Below are 24,398 nucleotides of genomic sequence, written 5' to 3'. Positions count from 1 at the left end.
TCGAGAACTCATCTGAAGGTATCCATGGCATCTTGTCCGCTATTTTTTCGCAATCCCTTTCATCTGGTTTGGTTCCACGTGACTGGCGCCTAGCTAAGGTTGTGCCTATTTTCAAGTCTGGTGATCGTTCTTTACCACTCAATTATCGACCAATTTCATTAACTAGCACGATTTGTAAACTAATTGAACACGTGATTCATTCGCAGGTTTTTAACTTTCTAGAACAACACATCATCTTTAAATACCAACATGGCTTCCGTAAAGGGTACTCGTGCGAAACGCAACTTGCTGGTTTCATCCACGAACTTCATTCATCTGTTGATGCTGGAGTTCAAGTCGACTCGATATTTCTTGATTTTTCCAAAGCGCTCGACAGGGTACCTCATAACTGGTTATTAACCACATTAACACTTCTTAATATTCACCCTCTTGTTATTGCAGGGGTTAAAGATTTTCTCTGTTCCAGGTTTCAGTTTACCAGTGTCAATAACCATAATTCGTCTCTCAGCCAAGTACATTCTGGCGTCCCACAAGGAAGCGTGCTTGGCCCCTTGCTTTGTTTCTATATTTATTAACGATTTACCTAACTCCATTTCTTCCCGAATCAGACTTTTTGCCGACGATCATGTAATTTATCGCAAAATTTATACTAACGAAGATCGCCTAGCCTTACAATCCGACCTCGAGACAGTAACAGCATAGTGCTCTATTTGGCTTATGCAGCTTAACCTTTCCAAAACAAAATTTGTCTTTTACTAACCGAATGTCTCGATTTCAAACAGCGTATTCTTTAAATAACACTCCAGCCGAGTTGGTAACCACGTATAAATACCTCGGTCTTCACGTTCATCCAGACCCAACATGGAACCACCACATTAACCTTATTCTTGCATCTGCTAATCGGTCATTAGGCCTCTTAAAACATGACAAAGCATGCTCCCTCTCACCTCCGATTACGTGCTTACACCACTCTTATTCAACCTAATATTGAATATGCTTCGGCTATTTGGGACCCTCATCAAGCATATTTAATAAATAACATCGAATCATTGCAGAATCGCGCAGCTCGTTTCATCTACTCTGATTATTCACGTCCTACCAGCATCACAGCCTTGAAGAAATCTAAGATCTGTATCTCAGTCCTAAAGTTGCACGCTTATCACTTTTTCATAAACTGTATCACCACTCAACGCTTCATAATGACTTTTTTCTTTGCCTTCCATTTTTGACCGCCACGACCATCCATTTAAAGTTAAGCGCTTGTCATGCCGTACATCTAACTATACACATTCATTCATTCCACGCACTATAACCAACTGGAACGCTCTCCTTTTCAGATGCTGCTACCACCACTGATCCGGAGAAATTTTATAAACTAATATCTGCCACTACTTCTGCGTAACATCCTTTAGTACATTGTTAACTTGCCAGTGCATTAGGTTTTTGCCTTTTATTTCTGTTATTGATGATTCTCGTTTTATTTTCATGCCGTTGTGGATAGCCATTGTATAACTTGTATTAACTTTACTGTCTGCTGCTCTGTTAATGTTTCTGTTTCTTGCCATTTATGCTTCAATGTTTAATTATGTTGGTTTTGTATTTTTATTCCAAGGATCCATATGCTTTTATCTGTTTTTTGTTTGTAGTTTCTTGAATTTTTGGCTTATTTTTCTTTTGATTACTTGCCTGTACCCCCCCCCCCCCCCTTTCTGTGTAATACCCTCAAATTGAGAGCCTTTAGGGGTATTTTGCGTAAATAAATAAATAAATAAATAAATAAATACAATGCTCGGCACCAGATGTGTAGTTGAGTGTGAAGACACCGTCGTGTGTGTTTGGTACTGGTTGGTTAGCGCCAAAGCTGATTGCACAGCTGAGCTGTCTGCTGATCACACAGCCAGCAGGCAGCTCAGTGAAGCTGTGAGTTTGCTTTGTCTAGCTGCATCCTTTTTAGTGCTGTTTGCAGATGTGCTTTATGCAAGGTTTGTGCCAATCATTGTTGTGCTATTGTGTCAGTCTTGTTCCTTCGTGGGTGGCGGCAGTTGGAGAAACTGTTGTGGCCACGCAATGCAGGCCGAGTCATTCATCTTGGACCCGGAAGAGCTGGAGGAAGAACGCGTGCTGGACACGTCCAAGTTCCTGCTAAGCTCATCAGAAGGTGGTGGAGGCGAGAGCCCTGAGCTGCAGGTTGGCACTGTTGACCCTGACACCCAGGCACGCCTTGAGGCCCTGCTTGAAGCTACAGGTGAGTGGCCTCTTTCTGGTTTAGTGCTGGTGCTTGCTTTCCTTGCAACGGAAGAGCAAAACCTTGTATGCAGTTTGCATGGTCCACTACCATATGCTACAAATTTAAATTTGTTGGCAGTGTAAAAATGCATATTGCATTTACAAAGTTTTGTCTGTGGGCTACCCATAGGTAATGGTTGTGGCATGAAAACATTGCGTTATTAAGGACATGTAGCAACACCCCACTTCTGGAGTAGTACCATGGAACCTAGGTTTGTTCTAAAGGACCAGTCAGCGTAGTATGACGGCTGCGGTAGGAAAAAGCTGATTGCATCTGTATTTAGCTGTAGATCCAGCTACCTTTTGCTTTGTTCAAGTGTAGTGTGATAGGGTAAGTGTGGTGTGCGTTACTTTTACTGTTTGAGAAGTGCATGATTACTAATACTATAGTCTAAAACCAGTCAAGAAAGAAGCAGCAAATGCCGCCCAAAGGAGACCCTCCAGCCAATGGCATCAAACGATTCTCATGACATCGTGGTTGATCCCCTTGGATCTGCTAGTGTGACATCGCAGGGGCTAGCAGATGGAAGGGGATTAGTAATGGCTTACCAGGATTAACTCCCGTGTCATGAGAATCTGCCGACACTATTTTCTTGAAGGTCTCCTTTGAGGTGCATCTGCCGCTTCATTCTTGAGTTGTATCTTACTATAGTGCATGTAATGTAATTACTATGTTTTGAAGCTTTGCCAGCAGTGTTACCTGGGGTGGCCTGTGGAAACGCACATTTGTATTAAAATTCTACTTTTTGTGCATGGTAGAAACTGCTTATGCTGAGCCCAGATATGTCAAGCGATCAGCATCCAACCGTTGACAAAACTCTGTTACAAATTCAGTGTCAAAGTGCAGAATCATTGTGCTAGTATGTTGCGACACTTCATTTCTTGAAAAAAAAAAAAAAAGAAACCCTTCCCACATGTCTGATCACAGTGCAGTGTTCATGTGCGCGAGGGAAGGCGAGAGCAGTGCCTGTGTGCTTATTCAGCATGCACAACATAGAATTACACAGAAAGATGGCGCTCGCTTTCATTTGTCTCGTGACTGCTTCCTTCCAATGCTTTTATCTGCATAGCCTAGCTCTTTTAAAGATAATTAGCACTACTCAATGCATTAGACCTGCTCCATATCTTCACTTGCTGCATCCAGCATCATGTTCGGCTGGTGTGCGGTTTGCATCACCCTGTGGCAGAGGTCATCTTTTTCTTAAACAATGTTTGGCTGCCTGTTTTAGCAGTTTTTGTAGCACTGAACGCCAAGAAGAGTTTTAAAAATGCAGCTTTGCCCTTTATAGTGCTTCTCAAGGTTTGCAGACATGGTAAATGTGACGAAAAGTCTTCTGTCAGTTTTCCTTTAAGGGTCTCTTATGTACCTGTTTGAAATGAATAGCTGCCTAGAAGCACTTAGTCCAAACAGCGCGAAAAATTAATTTTAATTCTAAATGATTATGAGGGTTAGGCAAATTCTACATAATTTGTGTTTACTGATGTCTTGTGCATCATTACAAATAAAGATCACCAAAACAAATTTTGGCGTCTGTACTCTTAAATTCCATGCTGGCCAAAGACCACTGAGGAGGGCTGTCTTTGTGAGTAACTGTAGTTTTCCGCGTAAGCAACATAGTGTGTACATTTAGTTGTGTGGCTTGTGCCAAGACTCGCATTTAGCTGTGAATGTCTCCAAGAATTGACAGACTTTTATTCTGCTATCAAGAAAGGATGCTGAGTCGCTGGGGTGGCTCAGTAGTTATGATGCTCAGCTGTTGGCCCGAAAGGCGCGGGTTTGATCTTGGCCGTGGCAGTCGCGTTTCGATGAAGGCGAAATGCTAGCGGCTAGTGTGCTGTGCGATGTCAGTGCACATTAAAGAACCCCAGGTGCTCGAAATTATCCAGAGCCCTCCACTACAGCGTCTCACAGCCTGAGTCACTTTGGGACGTTAAACCCCATATAACCATACCAAGAATGGGTGGGCTTCTCTTAGGACTTGTCATGATTAATTATGGTAGAATGGACATTGCATACTTGGGTTTACCAAGAACAGATGCCCTCACATTTAATGAGAAGACAAACCTTATAAACTTAAGTTTATTAGAACGTTTGCTCTAAAATGAAGACCAAAAATTCCTTGTTGACTTTGTACTTTGGGAATGACAGTCACTGCTGTCTTGCCCTTTTCTGAAGCTACTGGGCATGTACTGAATTTGTAAAGGTCATATTGGCAAATGTTTGTGCATTGAATTATTGGTGCTTTGGACTAAGTTGCAGCCCCTTGGAAGTTTGATATATCTGGGCTCATGTTCATAGTTTATTTTGTACTTATTTGCTGGAATAAAATATGGAATGTTAGGCTGGATGATGCTATGGTCATGAAAATTGGTTGTGTTCCTGCGAGCCACCTCAGTAGGGGGGAAAAGGGATTGGATGGCCGCTGCCTGACTGCCTTGGTGGATGCAGGGCTAAGCAAACTCTCCCTGGAGGGCAAGCAGTTTGCGGACCCAGAAGTTCTTCGGCGGCTGACAACGTCTGTGAGCTGTGCTCTGGATGAGGCGGCGGCTGCGCTTACGCGTATGCGGGCTGAGCACGGCGGGGGTGTCCCCCATCAGCAGCAGCAACAAGTACAGCAGCAACCACAGCAGCAACAGCAACAGCAGCAACAACAATCATCAACTGGTGTTGTGGCAGCTAGTAGCAGCCGGACCCTGGCGGAGGCGTGCAGTGAGGGGGACGTGCGTGCCGTGCGTCAACTACTCGACGAGGGCCGCAACGTCAACGAGGTCACCGAGGAGGGCGAGAGCCTGCTCTCCCTTGCCTGTGCCTCGGGATACTGCGAGTTGGCACAGGTGCATTTCTTTCTACTCGCAATCACAATGTGCTTGACTTGTGGGTGGTTGCTGCTCCTGTGCACCATGTTGCATCTTTCTTTGTGGGGGACTGAAGCATTGAAAATGATCTGCTTTGCTCAAACATTTCGTGGTCTCTTGTCACTTTGGCATGTAATAGCTGTTGTGCTATTGCATCCTGTAGCTGAGAAGGGCTGGCATGTAGGCATGCACACTTTTGGCGGCTTGGACTAGCTGCTAAATATTTCAAGGGCACAAGAGAGCAGAGAACCCTACATGTAGCTTGCATATTGCAAACCTTCACCTGTGTTGAGGTATTTCAGTGCACGAAATGCATTATACGGCCACATTTTCCTGTGTCTGGTCTCCCTCCCACTGTCCAGTCTCCCATGTCAGCTAATTTTTGTTGCTCAACCTGTCTGCACAGGTGCAGAGGTCATGTCCACACACAGGTGCACCTGTGCGTGGACTGACTTCAGTGATAACCCGCCTCACCAGTACAGGCCTACACTCACCTGGATGACGGGATGATGATAGCCTCTATAAAAGCCCCGTTGTGAGGGTGTACCTACTGCTTAACAGAATGCCATACTGCATTTTGTGCAGTAGGGGCAATCCAGGTGCTGCACGGATTAGCCTGCAAGTTTTTTTTTACTTGCTCATCAATGGAAATGGTGAAGCACCATTAAGGGAGTGCTCGCCCAAGCCTCTCTTTGACCATTTCAAGCATCTTTCTTTTAAAAGTTTTTATAAACTACCCCTAAAACGAAGCCGATTAACTTGTTTTAAAAGGGTAATCATCCATTTTTTTTTATCTTCTGTACAAATGTATGCAATTTCAAGAGGTGGGGCAGCTACGTGAACTGTGCAGGCTTAGTATCTGTGTCGGTCTGCAAAGAATGCTGAAATCAAAGTGCACCATAATTGCACCATGTTGCACAAAAACCTCATGAGAGGCACCCTTGATTTTGGGAACAGGAATTGTAGTGAAGGGAAACTTGGAAAAGCTGCTTCAAACTCGAAAAATAATTTCAGGGCTGTTTGGTCGACCTTATCTAGGGTTTGAGCTCGGTGAGCTTTGATAGCCTCCCAGTGAAGGAGTGCCGTGACAGTCCCATTCAACTGACGGCATCTTATTCAAACAGCTATCTGATCTGAGCTCCTGCGTGCATTTGGTGTGTTTATGAGCTTGGGGGGGGGGGGGGGGCCTTATTACTGCAGCAATGTTTGCTGTGCTGCTGTGGTCTTGAGACTTCAGGTCAGCTTTTATGGCTAAGCAGGTTTCTAGGTGGTAGCAATGTCCAGTCGCAAGTTTAATGCCTTGAAATGAGTGCATGTGCAAGTGCATGGTAGTCAAGAGATGATCAGAAGTTGAGGTGGCTGTGATGTTTCCATATAAGGGCATCATCTGATATTTGATTGAGGCCGGCCTTAAGACGTGTTAAGGAATGGTGCTTAATGCAGGCATAGCTGCAGGTTTATAATGAGAGTGCGACAGTGCGTGTGCATTTGGTATTTTCATGTGCAAAAGTCTGGAGACCATGGAAGAGGTAGCTAAAGCGCATGTTGGTGTTGTCTGGCAGTGTGGTGCTTGGTGTCGAGCTGTGCAGTGTGCACATGCATTGGCAAAACATTTTTTTCTGCTGGCCTGCTCGCTTCAACCCAACTTGCTTGATAAAAGAGGCACAAGGAGGCCGGCCACTTTGACGACAATTGTCGTGCTTTATTCCAAGTGCATGCGATGAGCAACAGTGTGTGTGTGCCAAAGGGTGCAGGTAGGCATATGTCCTGTATTAGACAGTTTTTGGCAGTGCGTCCGCAAAAGCTTCGCGTACGCAAAGGGCGCACCTTGCATGCACTGTTGCCTGTCCTGGCAACGACAGTTTTAATTGAGAGTGGCTAGCGTAGTGCCCGAGAAGCATAACATGTTGTGGCGCCATATAGTAATAGGAAGTCAAAGCCCCTGAATTGTGTGCTGAAGAAACTTTGTTTTATTAATGGTAGTAATGGATGCATTCAAAGGCTTTTTTTTTTTTTGAAAGCATGAATCAGTTGAATCAAATGAAAATGTAAATTCCCATGTGGAGTTGGAAAAGTACTTTGCCTGGCGTCGTTACTATGAAAACAGTGTACACCGAACATAGCTAGGCTTAACATCAAGAAATTAGTCAATTTATCTCAAGAACGATGACTATATCTCACCTATATCTTTACAGAGGGCTGAGAATACATCCGTTTAGAGCAAGGTATCGGGTCGAAAAACAGAGTGGCAATGCAGTATTTGGTTCCAAGCATGTGGGCAGGGTGCCGTCATGCTGTCAATGTTAACTACACAAACACCGTAACGCAAAGTCCACTGGCTTGCATGCGTACACAAGACACAGGGCTCGCACTTGTGTTCTGCGCATGCGCACTACCGTCCCTGCAATCTCCTTGTGTACACTAAGCCGTTGTGGATGCACAGCTAAAACTCTCTTGTCAGTGTTGATTTGAGAGCTGCTGCAAGCAGTGGAAAGTCTGCTCCCCAAGGTTAGTGCTCCCCCCCCCTTCATTGCCTCCATCCCCACTCCAGTAAGTTCAGTAATTGTGCTGTGCCTCTCCTGGACTAAAATCCAAATGCTGCTACATATTTTTTCACACACAATTTGAAACTCAAGATTGGGAGAACAGAACAAATAAAAATGTTGCATTATATTCAGAGCATGGTTCTGAATGTAGCGAGAGTTTTATTTTCTCCAGCCGGTAGTTAAAACACCTGCATACACACACGGTGCATAAAAATATAGTTACTGTTTGTGTAAATATGGTATGTTTGGGTACATTAGAAAATATATCTTAATCTTTATAGGCACTGAGGACATAGGGACATAACATGCTACAGTAAAAGCTTGTTAATTCCAACTTCACGGGACCGGGAAAAAAGTTGGAATTATCCGATGTTCGAATTATCGAATGGCCTCGAAAAAGCTGACAAGAACCATTTGCATTACGGTATATGTACCGTATGCTAAGCCGCCCAGATGGGGCGGCACAGCACGTAGTTCGAATTATCCATAGGGGAACCGACTCGCTTTCGAATTAACGGGCTTTTTTATACACAGATCTGTATCGAGCTTGGCCGGACCTTGTAGAGTAGTTCGAATTATCGAGGTTCGAATTAACGAGCTTTCACTGTGCAGGATTTCTGTATTTCTGTGAGGCTATGAAGCTACATGAAGATGGATGTGGGCATGTCTCTTCCCTTGTCCGCTTCAGGTTTTGTGCATTTTGATGAGGCTGAAAATGTAACAGCCATGAACCAACTAAACTAAACCACTGAAGCCTTCCCATGCCCCATGCAAGTGTGTCACTTTCCCTCCTGGCTACCTCTGCTTTGCACGGAGAAGAAAACCTGTGAGTCTTTTTTTTTTGGCACTCTCGCTATGCCAATGGACATTTACTCCCCATGGTCCAAGTCAAGCAGAGGCCATGGAAGGCGGCGATAATGGGACTGCATTGGCCCTTCGGTGACTTCACTTGAAGCCTGTAACGAACCTGACCACCGCACAGCATTTGTTTGGTGTAGGTGCTGTGCATTCCGTAAGGCAGCACTTGCATGACGTTTTTACACGATGTACGCGAGTTGCTAGCAGCTGGGTAACGCCTTGGCGCTGCTTAACACAATTTTAACTAAATTTTTCTTGCATCAATGCTTGCTTTTGCTTCGGGGAAGAAAAAAAAACTCGATCCGAGTGCGCGCTGAGGTTCATTGGCCAGTGATGACCCGAGGCATGCGTCTTACTTAAACTTTAGGCCTAGCGTAGTGCCAAACGGAGTTCGTTTTGCATTATACTGGTTATGTCTGGTAATCATGAAGTTTGTCGCCAAGGTACCAAAGGAGTATAGACACCTAACTTTTGGGTGCGTGTTTTCTTGTTTGTAATGCGTGAGGCATTATTTTATATGGATTACCACATGATATTCTCCTACGACTGCTAAATAATTTATAATCGCATTTCTTTCTCTTGCTATTTCGGTATGTGTCAACAGCCCAATGAGGACATGTCAACGTGTGCTTGCAGCTCACGTGAGACATGAAAGAACTGCAATATAAGTTCTGCTTCCACATTCGTTGTCATTTCAGCTCTTGAAGAACGCTGGCTTCAGCACTGCAGTGAATGAAAACGATGAAGCAGAGATTATATGGACGGCTTTCTATGCACCACGGGACTAAAAGCACTCTGACATCACAGCCATCGTTCGGATGTTGAAACCAAAAACATCATGACAGAAAAAATTAGGTTATAAATTATTTAGCAGTGGTAGGCGAATATGACATGGTGATTCATTTGTATTAGTGTCTTCCGCATCATTGTAGAGAAGAAAACATGCCACCAAAATTAGGTGTCTATGCTCCTTTAAGCTCGTGGCACTGAGCGTTTGTCGGGGCGCCGTCTTTACTAAACGGTAATTAGTGATGGCCGTGCCGCGCTGGCCTCACTCGGCGCATCTAAGCCTAATCCTGTGAAATGAAAATGAAAATTGGATTTTTGGGGAAAGGAAATGGCGCAGCATCTGTTTCCCATATCAGAGGACACCTGAACCGCACCATAAGGGAGGGATAAAGGAAGGACTAAGAGAATAAAGGTGCCATAGTGGAGGGCTCCGGAATAATTTCAACCACCTGGGGATCGTTAACGTGCACTGACATCGCACAGGACACGGGCGCCTTTGGCCCGTTTCACATGCTGCGACTAGAACGAAAACAGTCGGCCTAGTCGGTGACACCGCAGTGCGATTTTTGGCCAGTGCTTTCACATGCAACGCCTACCCTGCGAATTCGGTCGGAGGGAGAGGCAAGGTTGCTTGATGTTTCTATAGGCAATCCATGATTAAACGCGACAGAAACGCTACACGAAATGTGTTGATGATGTTATGACCAGCGCATTTTTAGATGCAAGACATTATTTCGTATCTTTTGATTAGAATAAACAGTTTTGCTTCCACCGCGTCAACAGCTACCACGTGACCGCACGTCGCACGCCATCTCGGCGATCCCCATTGGTCAGTCGCAGAGCGAACACACCGACACTGCGACTGAATTCCAACCGGACGGAACTCGGTCGCAAGCCGTCTGCGACTTCACCGACGGCCCTCCCCAGCCGCAGACCGACGGAATTCGCAGTGTCACAGGTGAAAATAGCATGCATGTGAAACGGGCCTTACCTTAGGCCCGTTTCACATGCTGCGACTGGGTCGAAAATATTTGGTGTAGTCGGTGAGGCCGCAGTGCGATTTTCAGTCACTGCTTTCACCTGCAACATCAACACTGCGAAATTGGTTGGAGGGACAGGCAAGGGTTGCATAGGCAACCCATTATTAAACGCGACCGAAACGTCACACGGAATGTGTTGATGATTTTATGACCAGCGTATTTTTAGGTGCAAGGCAGTATTTCGTATGTTTTGATTAGAGTAAACAGTTTTGCTTCCACCGCGGCAACAGATCGCACTTGACCCCATGACGCACACAGTCTCGGCGCTCCTTATGTGTGTGTGTGCGCGTAGACGCCGCAGTGCGATTTTCGGCCAGTGCTTAGGCATGCAACGCGTACCTAGCGAATTCAGTCGGTGGCATAGAGTTCTTACTAATAACTAGAGGGAAAGCTGGCGTCGCCCCGCCTATGGGAGTTTCCATGGAGCTTCTTCGAGACCACCTGGGCCACCATGGGTGCTCTAAGCATCATGGGGCGGAGAGGTACCGACTGCAGAACCACAACTTTTGGCCAAAAAATAATGAAAAAACAAACGCTGCTCGATAATCAAGAATGTCCTGTCATTCAGTATTGTGTCTATAAATCGTAACAAACGAGCAGAAAAGCATGTAAATATTCAAAGTTTGCTCAAAATAAGCGATGGCTTGCTCTCCTATTGACCAAGAATTGCAGACCACAAAAGCCAATATTTCGTGCTTAACAGGCGCAGTTTTAAAGAGAGTTGTGTTTTTGAAAAAAAAAAAAGTTGTTTGAACACTTTAAGAGGTTTTTCCACAGCATTTTGGAAAACTAAAACCGTTAATTGGCGTCGTGTGCTGTTGCGTTTTTGCTACTATGGCATTTGCAAACTACTTTTACGCCGAAGTCATCTGCGCGCCATGGATACGGAATGGGTCACCTTAGTAACGCCACTCTATGTTCCTGAAAAAAACTTGCTGTCCCGCACCAAGTAGCTCATCGCCCCACGATGCTTTGCGCGCCCATGGAGGTTCAGGTGCAGCGCCGCCAGCTTTCCTTCTAGTTAATAGTACGAAACACTAGGGCCATTTTTTTACCTACACTGGCTACACTAGTGTAGCATGGTTTCATTTTTTTTTTTGTCAGTAGCAAAAGTATAGCTCCGCCCACCTACACGGACGCATTTCTTTCACGCGTGGTGTAGAACGAAAATTAGTTTCTGCACCGCTTTCTTTGGAGGTGTAGGCTAGCAGACGAAAAAAGAAGGCGCGCGTTTCAAACGCACGCCATTTTCTGATGGTAAATGCCGCCAGCGGTTGCAGCGCAGCCTCTCGTTAAGTCCGTGAATTTCGTCCGCGAGGACGACGGTAGCGTTGTGGCGGTGCACCCATGCGTCTAAGACAGTGGCAACCTTACATTCGACGAAGATGAAATCGCTTGCACGACTGAAAGTGCATATTTTAGTCTGCTGAACGCTACTTCGCGTTTAGGTATACGCCGCGTTCGTTCCGTAGGTATCGGCGCTGGGCGGTTCACGTGAAAAATAGAAGTATATTTGCATATATGGTAGTCTACTTATCTATGTATGTTAGTGCGAAGCTCCCTAAGCTTACAGTATCGTCTCACGTCTGTGTATTAATACGGCGGCGTCTCAAAGCGGTCGGTCAGCCCGCTGGCTGAGAGCCGAGAAACGGCCATCGAAAGTCTTATAAAAAAAAATAAAAGTTCCGCGTCACATGGGTGCGACTTTCGATGGCCGTTCCTCGGCTCATCCAGCGGGCTGTCCGACCGCTTTGAGACGCCGCCGTATTAATACACAGACGTGAACGCCGGTTTCAATTTCAACGCGGCGCATAACGCTGTTCCCCTAGTCGCGACAGAAGCATGGATGCTTTGTATTTCGCACGAGGAACTCGTCACCGACCCTTCATCCGACTTACTGTGCAAGAAATTTAGCGACAGCTGCGTGGTACGCTCCATGCACCCGCTGAGCAGACGTTTGTGTGTTGCACTCCATTTGAGGGGCAACAAAAATGTCCTTTGCATTTTTCTACCCTAATAAACGCCACGCAAAAACGTTTTGCAGTTTATATTTCTTATTTCATCTTATAGTATATTACGACGACCAAAACGTTCAGAGCTTGTCGTAGGCGGCGGCGATCGATATCACGCTATTGGCTGACGCTCGTGCAGACGAGTACAGCGCCTCACGTCATAGCTTTAACCACGCCTTCCACTCGCCTACACCAGCTTGCACGAAGTGTAGGTTAAAAAAAAAAGCCCTTTTATGTTGCAGACCATAAAAGGCCAATATTTCGTGCTTAACAGGCGCACTTTTAAAAAGAAATGTTTTTGAAAAAAAAAAATGTCGCTTCAGCATTTTAAAAGGTTTTCCACAGCATTTCGGAAAACAAAAACCTTTTATTGGCGTCGTGTGCTGTTGCGTTTTCGCTACTATGGCTTTTGCTCACTACTATTACGCCGATGTCGTCTGCGTGCGGAGCGCGCCGTGGATACCGAATGGCACATCTCAGTGGCGCCACTCTATGTTCCTGAAAAAAAAAAAAACCTACTGTCCAGCACCAAGCAGCTCATCGCCCCATGATGCTTTGCGCGCCCATGGTGGCTCAGGTGCAGCGCCGCCAGCTTTCCCTCTAGTTAATAGTAAGAAGCTTGATGTTTGCATAGGCAATCCATGATTAAACGCCACAGAATCGCTACACGAAATGTGTTGATGTTATGAGCAGCGTATTTTTAGATGCAAATCATTATTTCGTATTTTTTTATTATAATAAGCAGTTTTGCTTCCACCGCGGCAACAGCTCCCACGTGACCGCACGCCGTCTCGGCGCTTCCCATTGGTCAGTCGCAGAGCGAACACACCACAGCCCTTTCCAGGTTCACCAATGACAGTCGCCCCCAATTGGCTGGGTTACAGGAGCACGCCTAGGGCCTTCATCACCGTGTCGCTTCCCGGCCTGCCCTGCCCAGACCCGGTGCCCCCTCCCGCCCCAGATCCGCCTCCCCTCACCTATTCTTTCATCCCCTCTCCCTAGCAAAGCCCAGTTGTGGTGACCCCTTCACTGGAGGCAATTACCGGGCTGCGCTAACCCCCCATTTCTTCCCCCCCTCCCCGTGTCATCCGGGAATAATAATCACAATCTTCTTCTCATCGCGGAAGCCCGCTGGGTTACAGGAGGACGCTACCCCTCCCACCGTTAAGGCGCGCTCACACTAGCGGGAAGCTTCCCGCGCCGGCACAGCGTCAACGTCGACGCTGCCTCGCAGCTCCTCAGAATGACGCTCACACTGCGCGCGTTTTCACGCTGCGGTTGTCTTGGAATGTGGAGAGAGGAGGCGCTGAGGGAGGACCCGAACGAGCAGAAAGAGAAGGGGATAGTCACGTGACACTAGAGAAGACTGGAAAGCGCACCCTGCTAGCTCCCCTCCCGTCGCCCTGGCAAAGCAGCCGCCGAGTGCCCGGCCGGCCGGACGCGCGCAGCCTCCGCCTCCGCCGACGGGGTCACTGAACTGGGACCGACGTCACGGTTCACGGTCGGCGCCCATTGGCTGTTCTGGTCACCGGCACGGGAAAAATAGGTACCGAACCCATCGCTCCGCGGGACGGGAGAGCAGGCTGTCCGCGGGAGAAAAACCGGCTTGGGCGGGAAGCGGCACGCGGGAAACGCCCGGCGTTGCGCGTTTTCCCGCTAATGTGAGCGCGCCTTTACCCGGCCTGGGAGCACCTTTGGTACTCCGCAGCCCCGGACATTGGTCAGTCGCAGAGCGAACGCACCGACGCTGCGACTGAACCAGACGGAACTCTGTGCAAGCCGTCTGCGTTGGTGCTCTGACCGACGGCCCTCCCCAGTCGCAGGTCGACGGAATTCGCCGTGTCGCAGGCGAAAATCGCATTCATGTGAAACGGACCTTAGCGTTTCGCCTCCAACGAAACGCGGCCGCCGCTGTCGTGTTCGAACCCGCGGGTACTCCGGATCAGTAGCCGAGCGCTCTAACCACTGAGCCACCGCGGCGTCTAATCCTGTGTCCAGAACTGCGTAGGCTTCGCGATGGTCAGCTGACCTTCTACTTTCGGCGGACGAGACGTTTAAGGCTGTTGTGCATAAATATTGGCGTCCGTCGACCGCCTGTGACACAAAATGGAAGATAAAACGACTTGCCAGTTCAGTGACGACGCTGCCGGTCCCTGACCGTTGCTTGCTCCCCGGCGATTGCGGGACGACACTGAAGCTTCCATACACCAATGGAGCAGCGTTAGTGGTTCGTCTCGCGAGACATTAGTTGGCACAGCTAAGCACACTTCATACCAGGCAGGGGTAGCGCTGCACGAAGTTCAGGCGTCATGCTTATCTCCCGAGATCCGGCAGATTGGCTCACTACTCTTCGTCCCTACTGCAAAATCGCTTCCCCTTGATGATGATGACCTCTGACTGAATGGCACTTACGGGGGATTGGCCAGGGTACATTGTTGATACAAACTCGCACATGGGTAAGGAGTGGAATAATTAGATAATTTTGTGAAGGCGCAAATCTGGAGAAAAGAGGTGAAAAAGGAAATGAGAGCCGTGAATTCACATTTTAGCCTGAGAATCGACCTGATGCAATTAATAAAATCGCGCACTGGTTTCAAGGCTTCTTCCCCTTGCCACGTGACCTCGTGGTCTCGCACCTGCGCGCGCCCGGCGTGTCTCCGCGTGGGGAACGAGAGCCTTCGGTAGCCTTGGTTCCGACGTTTCGCGTCCACGGTAAGGAGGTTGAGGGACGCGACCGCTGTTGCGTTGCGGCCGGATCTGTGGTCGTTCGTTCCGAGGTCCTGCGTCGCAGCAGCCCTAACGTGCGACCCTTCGCTTTCGTTCGTAGCGGGCGAGTGCTAGGATCAGCTGATCCAGCTGAGCATTCCGCGGTCGTTCGTCCCGAGGCCCGTCGCTTTCCACGTCCGTATACCAGGCGGGTGTTAGTGGAGCCACTCAACAGTCGGAACGCCGACGTCGCAGCAGGTCCGGGAGCGTCAGAGCCGGACGCCAATCGTCGCCGCCGGCCTGCGCTGCCGTGTGGCTCCTCGCGCGAGGTCTTAGCGCCAGTGTAACCGTTAGAGCCCGCGGTCGTGCGTTCTATGGCCCCCCTAATGTGGATTTGATCATCTCGTCGCCTTCGTTCGCCGTAGTCAGAACGCACTTCACCGGGCGATGGTCAAGGTACACCGGTGGTAGATGGAATCGTCGCCGCTGCGAAAAAAATTAGTACTGCGCTGAGTTAGTACTTTTTGCTCGCTGCCGTTCTTCACTAGCACTCCTGCCCCAGTTGATCATGTGCGTGTGGCGAATTTCCCCTGCGTCCTATTATCGCCACCGCCTCCCGCGTTCTTCCACCTTGCACGCCGTCTCGTTTTACTCGCGGCCTCGCAATCCGCGCGTAGTTCGAAGATGTCGGCCGCGACCTTCAAGTTCTTCTAACCCACTGAGAAAGGCAGCTGATTTCTTCAAGGCGGACATTATCAAATGGGGCTTGTTCACGTCCAGCGTTGCTGAAATAACAGAGCTAACACTAGACACAGTAAGTCAAGAGGGTTGTGTGTGTGTGACATGCTTGTGTGGGATGTCTTATTGCGAAAAGAAAGTGTTTTTAATTAGGTTTTAACTTGGTGGAATTTTTGGTTCTATGTTTGCCTGTGGCATGATTTGCATCACATTGATTGCTTTATTTTTCGTTCTTAAAGGTTTTAATGTGAAAAGCACGTTTCACATGCATGCTATTGGCACCTGCGATGCTGCGAATTTTGACGCTCTGTGACTGGGTAGGGCCATTTGGTCTAGCCTCAGATGGCTTGCAGTCGAGTTCTGTCCGGTTGAAATTCAGTCGCAGCATCAGTGTGTTTGCTCTGTGACTGACCAATGGGGAGCGCTGAGACTGCTTGCTATGTGGGGTCACGTGAGAGCTGTTGCCGCGGCGGAAGCAAAACTGTATTCTGATCAAAGCATGCAAAATATTGCCTTCCATCTAAAAGTACACTGATCATAGCATCATCGGCACATTCCATGTAGCGTTTCTGCAGCGTTTAATCATGCATTGACTATGCAAACATAAGCAACCTTACCTGTCCCTCCAACCGAATTCGCTGGTTACGCGTTGCATGTGGAAGCACAGACCAAATCGCATTGTGGAATCATCGATTACACTGCATATTTTCGTTCTAGTCAGATCATGTGAAATGGGCCTATCTCTGTGGCCTAATGAGTTGTTTTGTGTGGCTTCACCCATGTAAAAAAAAGATTGAGGGCTTAAAAAAAAGATTGAGGGCTGTAAGGTGTTGTGAAAGATGCTTTAAAGCTGTTGCAAAAAGTTTACGCTTCAGCATAGTTGTTTGCAGCAAATTTTCCTGCTTCTGAATTATTCATAATTGTGGATTTTCTTGATCCAGAATGTTCTAAAATGAAAATTCACGCACATCTGCTTTGATACATCTTTGTGTAGTCTTGCTTCTGCTGCTGTTTCCTAGAATGTCATGATGGTGAAGAAATTTGTGCACTTCTCATATGTAAAAAGTCCTGAAAAAGCTTTTCTTTTGTCAAGCAGAGGAGGTACAGATATTTCGTGTAAAACACTTCTGACTGCTGTAGCCACCATGGAGGCTCAGTGGTTATGGCTCTCGGCTGTGGCTGTTGAAGAACCGCAGGTGGTCGAAATTTCTGAAGCCCTTCACTACGGCAACCCTCATAGCCCGAGTCGCTTTGGGATGTTAAACCCTCATAAGCCAAACCGAAGCAAACTTCTGACTGCTGCACTTTTCCATTTACATCTGTACTCGGGCAACTTGCTGTAGAATGGAAGCTACAGGCACATGGTGACTGTTTCCAGACTTGTGTGGTTGGCTCGTGAGCGTGTAAAAACAGCGCTGCTGTGGAAGCAGTCGCTTTATGTGTATTAGTGTCTACTCTGGTTTGGGCATGTTGCGAGTCTGTGTGTAAGAGGGTTTCACTGAGGCTGAGCTCTCCCAGGCTGTATGAGCATCATTGAGACTAGTGCACCATAATATTGGTCATTTATTCACGCTGGCCTGCTTAATGTCCAGTTCACCGCAGGGTACCCGTATTGTATCGGTAGCGACACTTGGCATTTTTTGCATGGTAAATGCATCCATGTTACTTTTCTGTTTCGCACCACGACATAATCGTGCTGTCTGTCCACTGTTGCAGTTTTGCAGCCAGTCTTGCATCGCAACTCGACAGCTAAATTGGCTGGCTGCATGCACCACACTAAGGAATACAATGTCTTGCTTTTGACATATGTTGAGAACGTACCATGCAGTACTTATTGTGGTGAAACAGCACATAAATTCTGGAATTCCAAACCTTTGCCGCAGCAGTGGATATTTTCAGGGGCTGTATGTAGTCTGTGAACTACTAAAGCTTTGCTGGCACTGTTCTAGCTGAAAAGTGATGTGCCTTGGCTGCTTTATTTGTGTAACAAAGCAGTAGAGAAAAATGTTACGCATTCGTAACGTGAACGGCAGACCCAGCTACAAGGTTTTGCCATCTTGACAGTTGCAGTGTGCAATACTTTGAACGCGCACGACCTGGAATTGAGGTTTTGCACGACAGTGATATGCAGCAATTCTGCTAGATTTAGTTGTAGCTTGTCACTTGTAAGCAGATGGCAGTTTAGGTCAGCTATGCGAAACATGGTGCCACTTACCTGTCCGACAAAGGCACGCTGGCCATTGGCGCACTTAAGCATGGCTCCTGGCCTCATCTGCTTGTCAAGAAGTTGCGCGCTTTCTCAGATTTGTGCGCTTTAATTTCATCTTGTGTTTAAAAACTCTAGCATGTGTTGTTTCTGGACGTTAAACCCCACATTTGCAGTTTACCTTTTATAGGACAGGCTGACATTCACAACTTCAGCTCGTTCAAGCAGTCTTGCATCATGCATCTTGTCAGCATCTCCGTAGTCGTAAGGGTTGATGCAAGTTGAACATTTCAAGGTATCCAGCCTTTTCTGCTCTCCTCAGACGACGAGCACATCCATTGAGTTGCATACTTTTGCAGGACTGGTAAAGATTATTTACGTCCAGACGTGAAAGGCTGTTGCGGGTCGCAGATTGTAAGCGATGAATAGCTGTTGTTGGCTGTGGCGTCACAGAAACGACCGTGAACATAGTGTATGGCCCGCCAATTGCCTAGTGCTCCTTGTGGGGTGACTTCCAAGTGAAACCCCCCTGTAGATGGCCGTGGTCACTTACAACCTTCTGCCATTGCAGCATGTGTGAGCACCTGCAGTTTCTTGTGATAGGATGTCGTATAGATGGCTTGCGCCTTTGTTGACAGAACAAGTGCGCTTTATACTCCCTCTCAGTAGTTCCTTGCAGACTACCAAAGCTGCAATGAGTGCTGAAGCGTCATTCTGATGCTGCAGATAGTGTACGCTAAAAGAATAGCATGCTTCATAGTGTACATGTGCCAAACGCTATTTAAAATTGAGCCTTACCATATGCTCATGTTATGTATGCCATTTACGGAGATTTAGTGCTCGTGGATGCTAATTAGCAAAAATATCATTCTAATATGATAGCGCCCTTCGCAGTAGAACCCCTCGCTTCAGACTGGATTCGTCGTTGTTACTGCCATTTTCAGTATGTTCAGTGGCCATAAATGGGGCACCGGCTTTCACTTTTATCTAATATTCCCTGTAACAAAATGTCTGAGAGATAAATTTGCTTTATTTTTTATGTAGAGTGACGAATCTGCCACTTCTAGGCCTAAGCGTTGGTTTGTTGACAGAAATAGTACCTGTTCTAAACCAAATGGCGCCAATAGGATGTTTTATCGTTGAGTCTCCGTTTACATACGCTGAACTAAATTTGCAAATGTGACAAATGGTGTAACATCCCGCAAAATGCTTGCGCTTAGCGTACGTAAGCATACTTACGCTTAGGATACGTACACAGCATTGATTTATACTCTTTTCTAACCATATCTGTGTACGCCGCGAGCAGAAGGCCAGGCGCGGAGGAACAAGTTTTATGTGCACTCATGAAGGGGATCTTCTACCTTCCATAGTACTGCAGAGAATTTATGAGAGTAGTGGAAACCAATCCAGTTCAGCGTCATACTTTTCTCTGGCTTTTTCTGCTATTACTTGTGCAAGAATAGGACTCTGCAAGTCCACATAATACAGATAATTCAGCTTTTTATTTTGTATTAACATAATCACTAGGATGGTGCACCATAGGAATCAGCTGCTCAGTATTCAGCAGCCCAACTTGTTACAGAAGCTCTATATCAACGCTTGTTGGCAGCAAACTGATATCTTGTAACATAGTTTTGGGTCATTCCACTTGAAACATCCCAGACTGCAAAAGCGACCACCGCTGATTCTCTTTACAAAAATTCGGTTAGTTGGCAATTCGGTGAATAGAATTTGAATGAAGCATTTCTCTCCAAATTTTTTGCTCATCGCATGAGCACTCTTTGAAGTTTCCGCAAAGAAGCAAAAGTTGGTTGGAGTTAAAAATTGTAAAATAAAATGTGAAACAAGATACAATAACAAATATTATTTTAGAATATTTCACTCGCATTGTTCTTTAATCTGATTTTGTTAATGAAGTCATGCAAGAATTTTCCACATTTTCTTGGTTTAATAAGAAAAAAAGTGTGGCACTGTAAAATTTTTTACATAAACGTTACCATTTCAGCCACAATAATTTTTTTTCTACTTTCACCCATTGCTGTAACTTACGTTAAGAATAAGCATTGTTAAACGAGGTACTTTTAGCAATAATTGCATGCAAAAAGTGATTTTTTCTTGAGATTCAAACCTAAATTAAGAATCAAGGCCCTCCAGATAAAAATGCGAGATGACTCACTATACACACCAACTTCATTGCTTGTAATCTAGAAATTTTAATTCGAATAAAATTTGTTTGAGAGGAGTGTAAAAAGTGCAGGCACTGCCAAACTGTCTTCACTGCAGGACACGTACGGTCGTGCTCAATATGAAATTTTTTTTTCCCCACTTCAAGGGTTTCGATTTGGCCTGAATTTCACGTTGATTTCGCGAAAAGTGGATGAGTTGGATTGGCTTGAGCACTGTGCAGAAATGCAGCATGCAAATAGTGAGCTTCATTGCAGCTGCAGTCATAAGTGGGCAAGCGGCACATGCATACTTAGCATTCAATTCAAAGCACGCGCAGAGCTGGTCTTTGGCTCATAGCTATTCATGCATATTCAGTACTAAAATCAGTGGTGTTATGAATCTTGCAGCCATATGGGTGACAAGGGAATGGCAGCTTTGGCAACTGAAGATATGTACACAGAGTGGATTATTCTGTAGCTGACTATGTGACTTTTTAATTGATCCCTGGAAGCATTCGCCAGTTGGCCAGAGCAGCTGTGGCGCTTATTTGCAGTGCAGAATATAGTTGGACTAACTGCTAAGATAGTGATAACTATGTCGGTAATGAAATCCTCTTGATATGGGGAGTGGTTCTGAAACATTGCTTATGGAATGCCTTAAAGTGAGACACTAAACTTAGCAGCACTTGTGTAGTGGCTGTGCACAAGGCTAGTGACCAGTCATTTTTTTTTGTCCATGAAGACTCATTTTCACAATTTCATCGTGATCAGGTGATGATTTTACAGTGAAAGCTGTTATATGAAGCCCTCCCCAGCAGATTAGCAGCATAAACTGTTCACATCCGGTCATGTGACCAGTCACATGATCACAGTAGTCCAGGTTGCCACAAGGTCTGTAGGTCTTAGGCATTAGCAAAAGACAACCCAGCATCATGGTGACAGCTTTCACAGAGTTCAGTGCATTACAGAGTAGAGTGTAAACATTTTGCAAATTTTATTAGGACAAATCATACATAGCAGCAAGAGCCAGGCCTTCTCTATTCAAGGAAAACCAGGAAAGGTGGTGCAACTGCACTCCAGGCTTTTTGTTGCAGCTCAGCACGATAGCATCTTTCAGCTGTTTCAGCCAGTTGAACACTTCCAGGGATCGGTCTTGGCAAGATTTGGAGTTGGACTGCTGGCCCTAACGCAAAAATTTCATTTTTGTGGGCAGATGTGGGTAAGAAGTCCAAGCTCTTGCTCAACATTTCAATTGGTCGACTACAATCTCCACATGAACCAGGGGAATTTACAATGAGAAATTTCATCTATGCACAGTGCACTCTCAAAAAGGATGCATGCGACGCATGCTTGGACGTACTCAATCAAGCATGCGAAAATGTGCTGCATAGTATTAGCGTAATATTATATGGGAGATTAAGTCTTTCCCTTTTCACAGCCCTTGTCTCTGGTTAAGTGCTCAGTCAAATAAGCTTTCGGCATCATAGGATCAGTGTCCCTTCTTTTCCGAACCATCAAAGTGCTCTCTGTATAATGCCAGCAGCATCTACCACAAGAGTTTTGATGAACCCGCCACCAAACTCTGCTTTGTTCTAGTCATTCAGATTTGCCCCCAGGCAATGGCAAGTGTTAGTGCTCTTGCAGTGTACAAATGTTACGTTCAGTTGAAATTTTGGGTCCCCTCAAGACAGGTTCGCTTCAAGGAGCTTGAGCCGTGTTGTGCTTAACTTGCAGTTGCTTCTGGCGATGCGTGCCAACGTGGAGGACCGAGGCCTCAAGGATATGACCCCGCTGATGGAGGCGGCCACTGCGGGCCACGTTGACATCGTCCGGCTACTCATAGAGCACGGAGCTGATGTTAACGCACAGACAGCACAAGGCATGCATTCTCTTTCTGTCTAGTTTGTGTGCTTTCTTGGGGATGTTCAAACAGCTGTCAGGGTGGTGGAGGGTGGCACAGCAGGCATTGCACATCGGTGTCCACCTGGTTGTGTATGCTGAAATCCAGGTCCCTTAAAACCTAGCTTCACTGCTTGCCGCATGACTTGTAGTCTACAGCAAGGCTTTGTCTCGTCTATGCCGAAACTGTTTTGAGCCTCATCGCAAGTGGGACTGCATGCTGTGCACAAAATACATTCTATGGTCGAATCTTGGCCTTTGAGCCGCCTTGACATTGAGGAGGGCTGTGCTGGTGCAGGGCACACGCCGCTGATGTTTGCCTGCCTGGGGGGCCACGAGGCTGCGGCTCGAGCCTTAGTGGAGGCAGGGGCCAACCTCGAGGAGCACAATGAGAATGGCCACACACCCCTCATGGAGGCTGCCTCTGCTGGCCACGTGTCCACAGCCCGTGTTCTGGTAGCTGCTGGCGCCTCCATCAACACCCACTCCAATGAGTTCAAGGAGTCTGCGCTCACTCTCGCCTGCTACAAGGGTACGCTCATCAACTCCTCACTGGTTGTACTCTTTGCTTTCGCTTTAGCAATGCAGTGAATGGCAGAGAGCTAGCTGTAGTGAGAGCCAACCCATGACAGGTCTGGAGAGAGTGCTGGCATCTGTATTCCCGCTTCAGTCCGTGCCTTATGGCTTGAGCCTCGGACAAATGACATGTAACTTTGACTGATGCTGCACTTGCCACGGGATTAATGTTTGTAATGCAAAAGTGAATACTGGTATAATGGCTGCTGCGCACTTAAAATTTATAGTAGTTTCCAAAAGCTCAGCGCCCCCCCTGTCTTGCACGTCTTCTGGTGTTCGTGTTCCATACCGCTGTGTTAATCATTAGTAAAAAGTAGAAACAGGCATCCAATTGATTTAATCTCCCAATGGTTTGGTCTGGCCGCGGCAGTCGCATTTCGATGGAGGCGAAATGCTCGAGGCCCGTGTACTATGGTGTCCCTCCTAGCCTGAGTCTCTTTGGGATGTTAAACCCCATAAAAGCAAACCTGATCTCCCAATGGACACATTTTTTGTTTTTTAAATGGTTCTAAAATGGGCATTGTGTACCCATGCTGCCGTCTATTGGCAGACCAAAAAAAAATGCTTTGGACAAGCCCTACTTGCCGTGAACCGGGCACAGAGAACCAGAAAGCACTGGATAACCTGGACTCATCATGAGCCAGAAATGGTAGTCAGCTTATGACAAGCCTGGCTATCTAAGTCTGCAAGGGGGTCCAAGGCGATGCAAGACTCTATGGAACTAATGTTCCGAGACAGCGGTGGCAGTGTTTACCCCAGTGGGGCAAAGCTGAGCCAGCAAAGCGGTCTACATCAGTCAGCCGTCATCTTGGACCCCAGCTTACAACACATTGCGGCCAGCACAGTTTTTTCTAAGTCAAGGATGGGTAAAGTTACTTGAATCCGTAAAACTGATTATGCCACTCTTATGTGTATTTGCTGTGTTTTTAAACATATTTTGTAATGTTCAGTGTACTGATTGTGGTCCTTTGTTTTAATATCTGATGATTGTGACAAGTAAACTCTCTTGGAGTTTCGGTTTGAAATTTCTGTTTTCGAGCCTGGTTTCAGGTTGCTTAAGGGGTTCAGCTATGGGATCAAGGCACTTAAAGCAAGGAGCCGCTTACGACAAAGAGCCACTCGCGCTCTCATGCACCGCGATGCCACCTCCGTGTGTTGTATACAAGGCAAAAGCTCCAAAAGGATTGGGCATGTTGCGACACCTGTGAGTTAACATGCCAGATGGTACATCTGCAAATTTCATGACGACCATGTGCTGCAATGCGCATGAACGAAAATCTCCTGCATTCAGAACTTTTTTTTTTAAAATGCGGATGGCGCCAAGCGAATCAGTCTTCCTACTGTTAACTTTTTATGGCACTCGGCTTTAAGGCCTTTGCCGCAATCTGCTTGACAGTACACATTGGTGCCGCTTATAAAGGATAGGTGTTTGGGTGGACCCTGGTCTTTTTTTGATTTACTGGCAGATTTTTATGACAGTTGCACGGTTTTGTAGTTTTCTGTGATTTTAAATATGCATATAGATTTTCTATAAGTAATCTAGTTTTGAAGGTATTGAGCACTTTGTGTTTTTTGTTTGGAGGTGAGCTGCCTGTAAAACTACAGGTGTTACAATGAAAAATGACCTGTCAAATTATTCTAGAACACACATGGAATGCAAAAATCAAGTTTTAATGTCCTGGTCCCATTGTAACCGAAGTTAGAGTTTGTCAAAGTTTACA

At 46.5% G+C, this 24,398-nt stretch overlaps 1 protein-coding gene across 47 annotated transcripts in view; it reads left to right on the top strand.

Moving 5' to 3' along the window:
- The window catches only part of mask (multiple ankyrin repeats single KH domain), a 174,340-nt gene that overhangs the window by 18,145 nt on the left and 131,797 nt on the right, over positions 1-24,398 (top strand). For 38 of the 47 annotated variants that reach the window (XM_077650400.1, XM_077650398.1, XM_077650393.1 and 35 more), the window contains 4 exons: positions 2,074-2,245; positions 4,736-5,121; positions 21,937-22,081; positions 22,400-22,633. In XM_077650400.1, the coding sequence (XP_077506526.1) occupies positions 4,849-5,121; positions 21,937-22,081; positions 22,400-22,633 (652 nt within the window). In that variant the 5' untranslated portion in view covers positions 2,074-2,245; positions 4,736-4,848. Of the gene's footprint in view, positions 1-2,042; positions 2,246-4,735; positions 5,122-21,936; positions 22,082-22,399; positions 22,634-24,398 lie in introns of all 47 variants that reach the window. The other 9 variants (XM_077650370.1, XM_077650395.1, XM_077650390.1 and 6 more) reach the window with 1 other exon arrangement.

This window comes from Amblyomma americanum, chromosome 1 (assembly GCF_052857255.1).
Source record: "Amblyomma americanum isolate KBUSLIRL-KWMA chromosome 1, ASM5285725v1, whole genome shotgun sequence".
NCBI lineage: Eukaryota > Metazoa > Arthropoda > Arachnida > Ixodida > Ixodidae > Amblyomma > Amblyomma americanum.
Note: the sequence above shows the minus strand (reverse complement) of the source record. Positions and strands in the feature narration are given on the sequence as shown.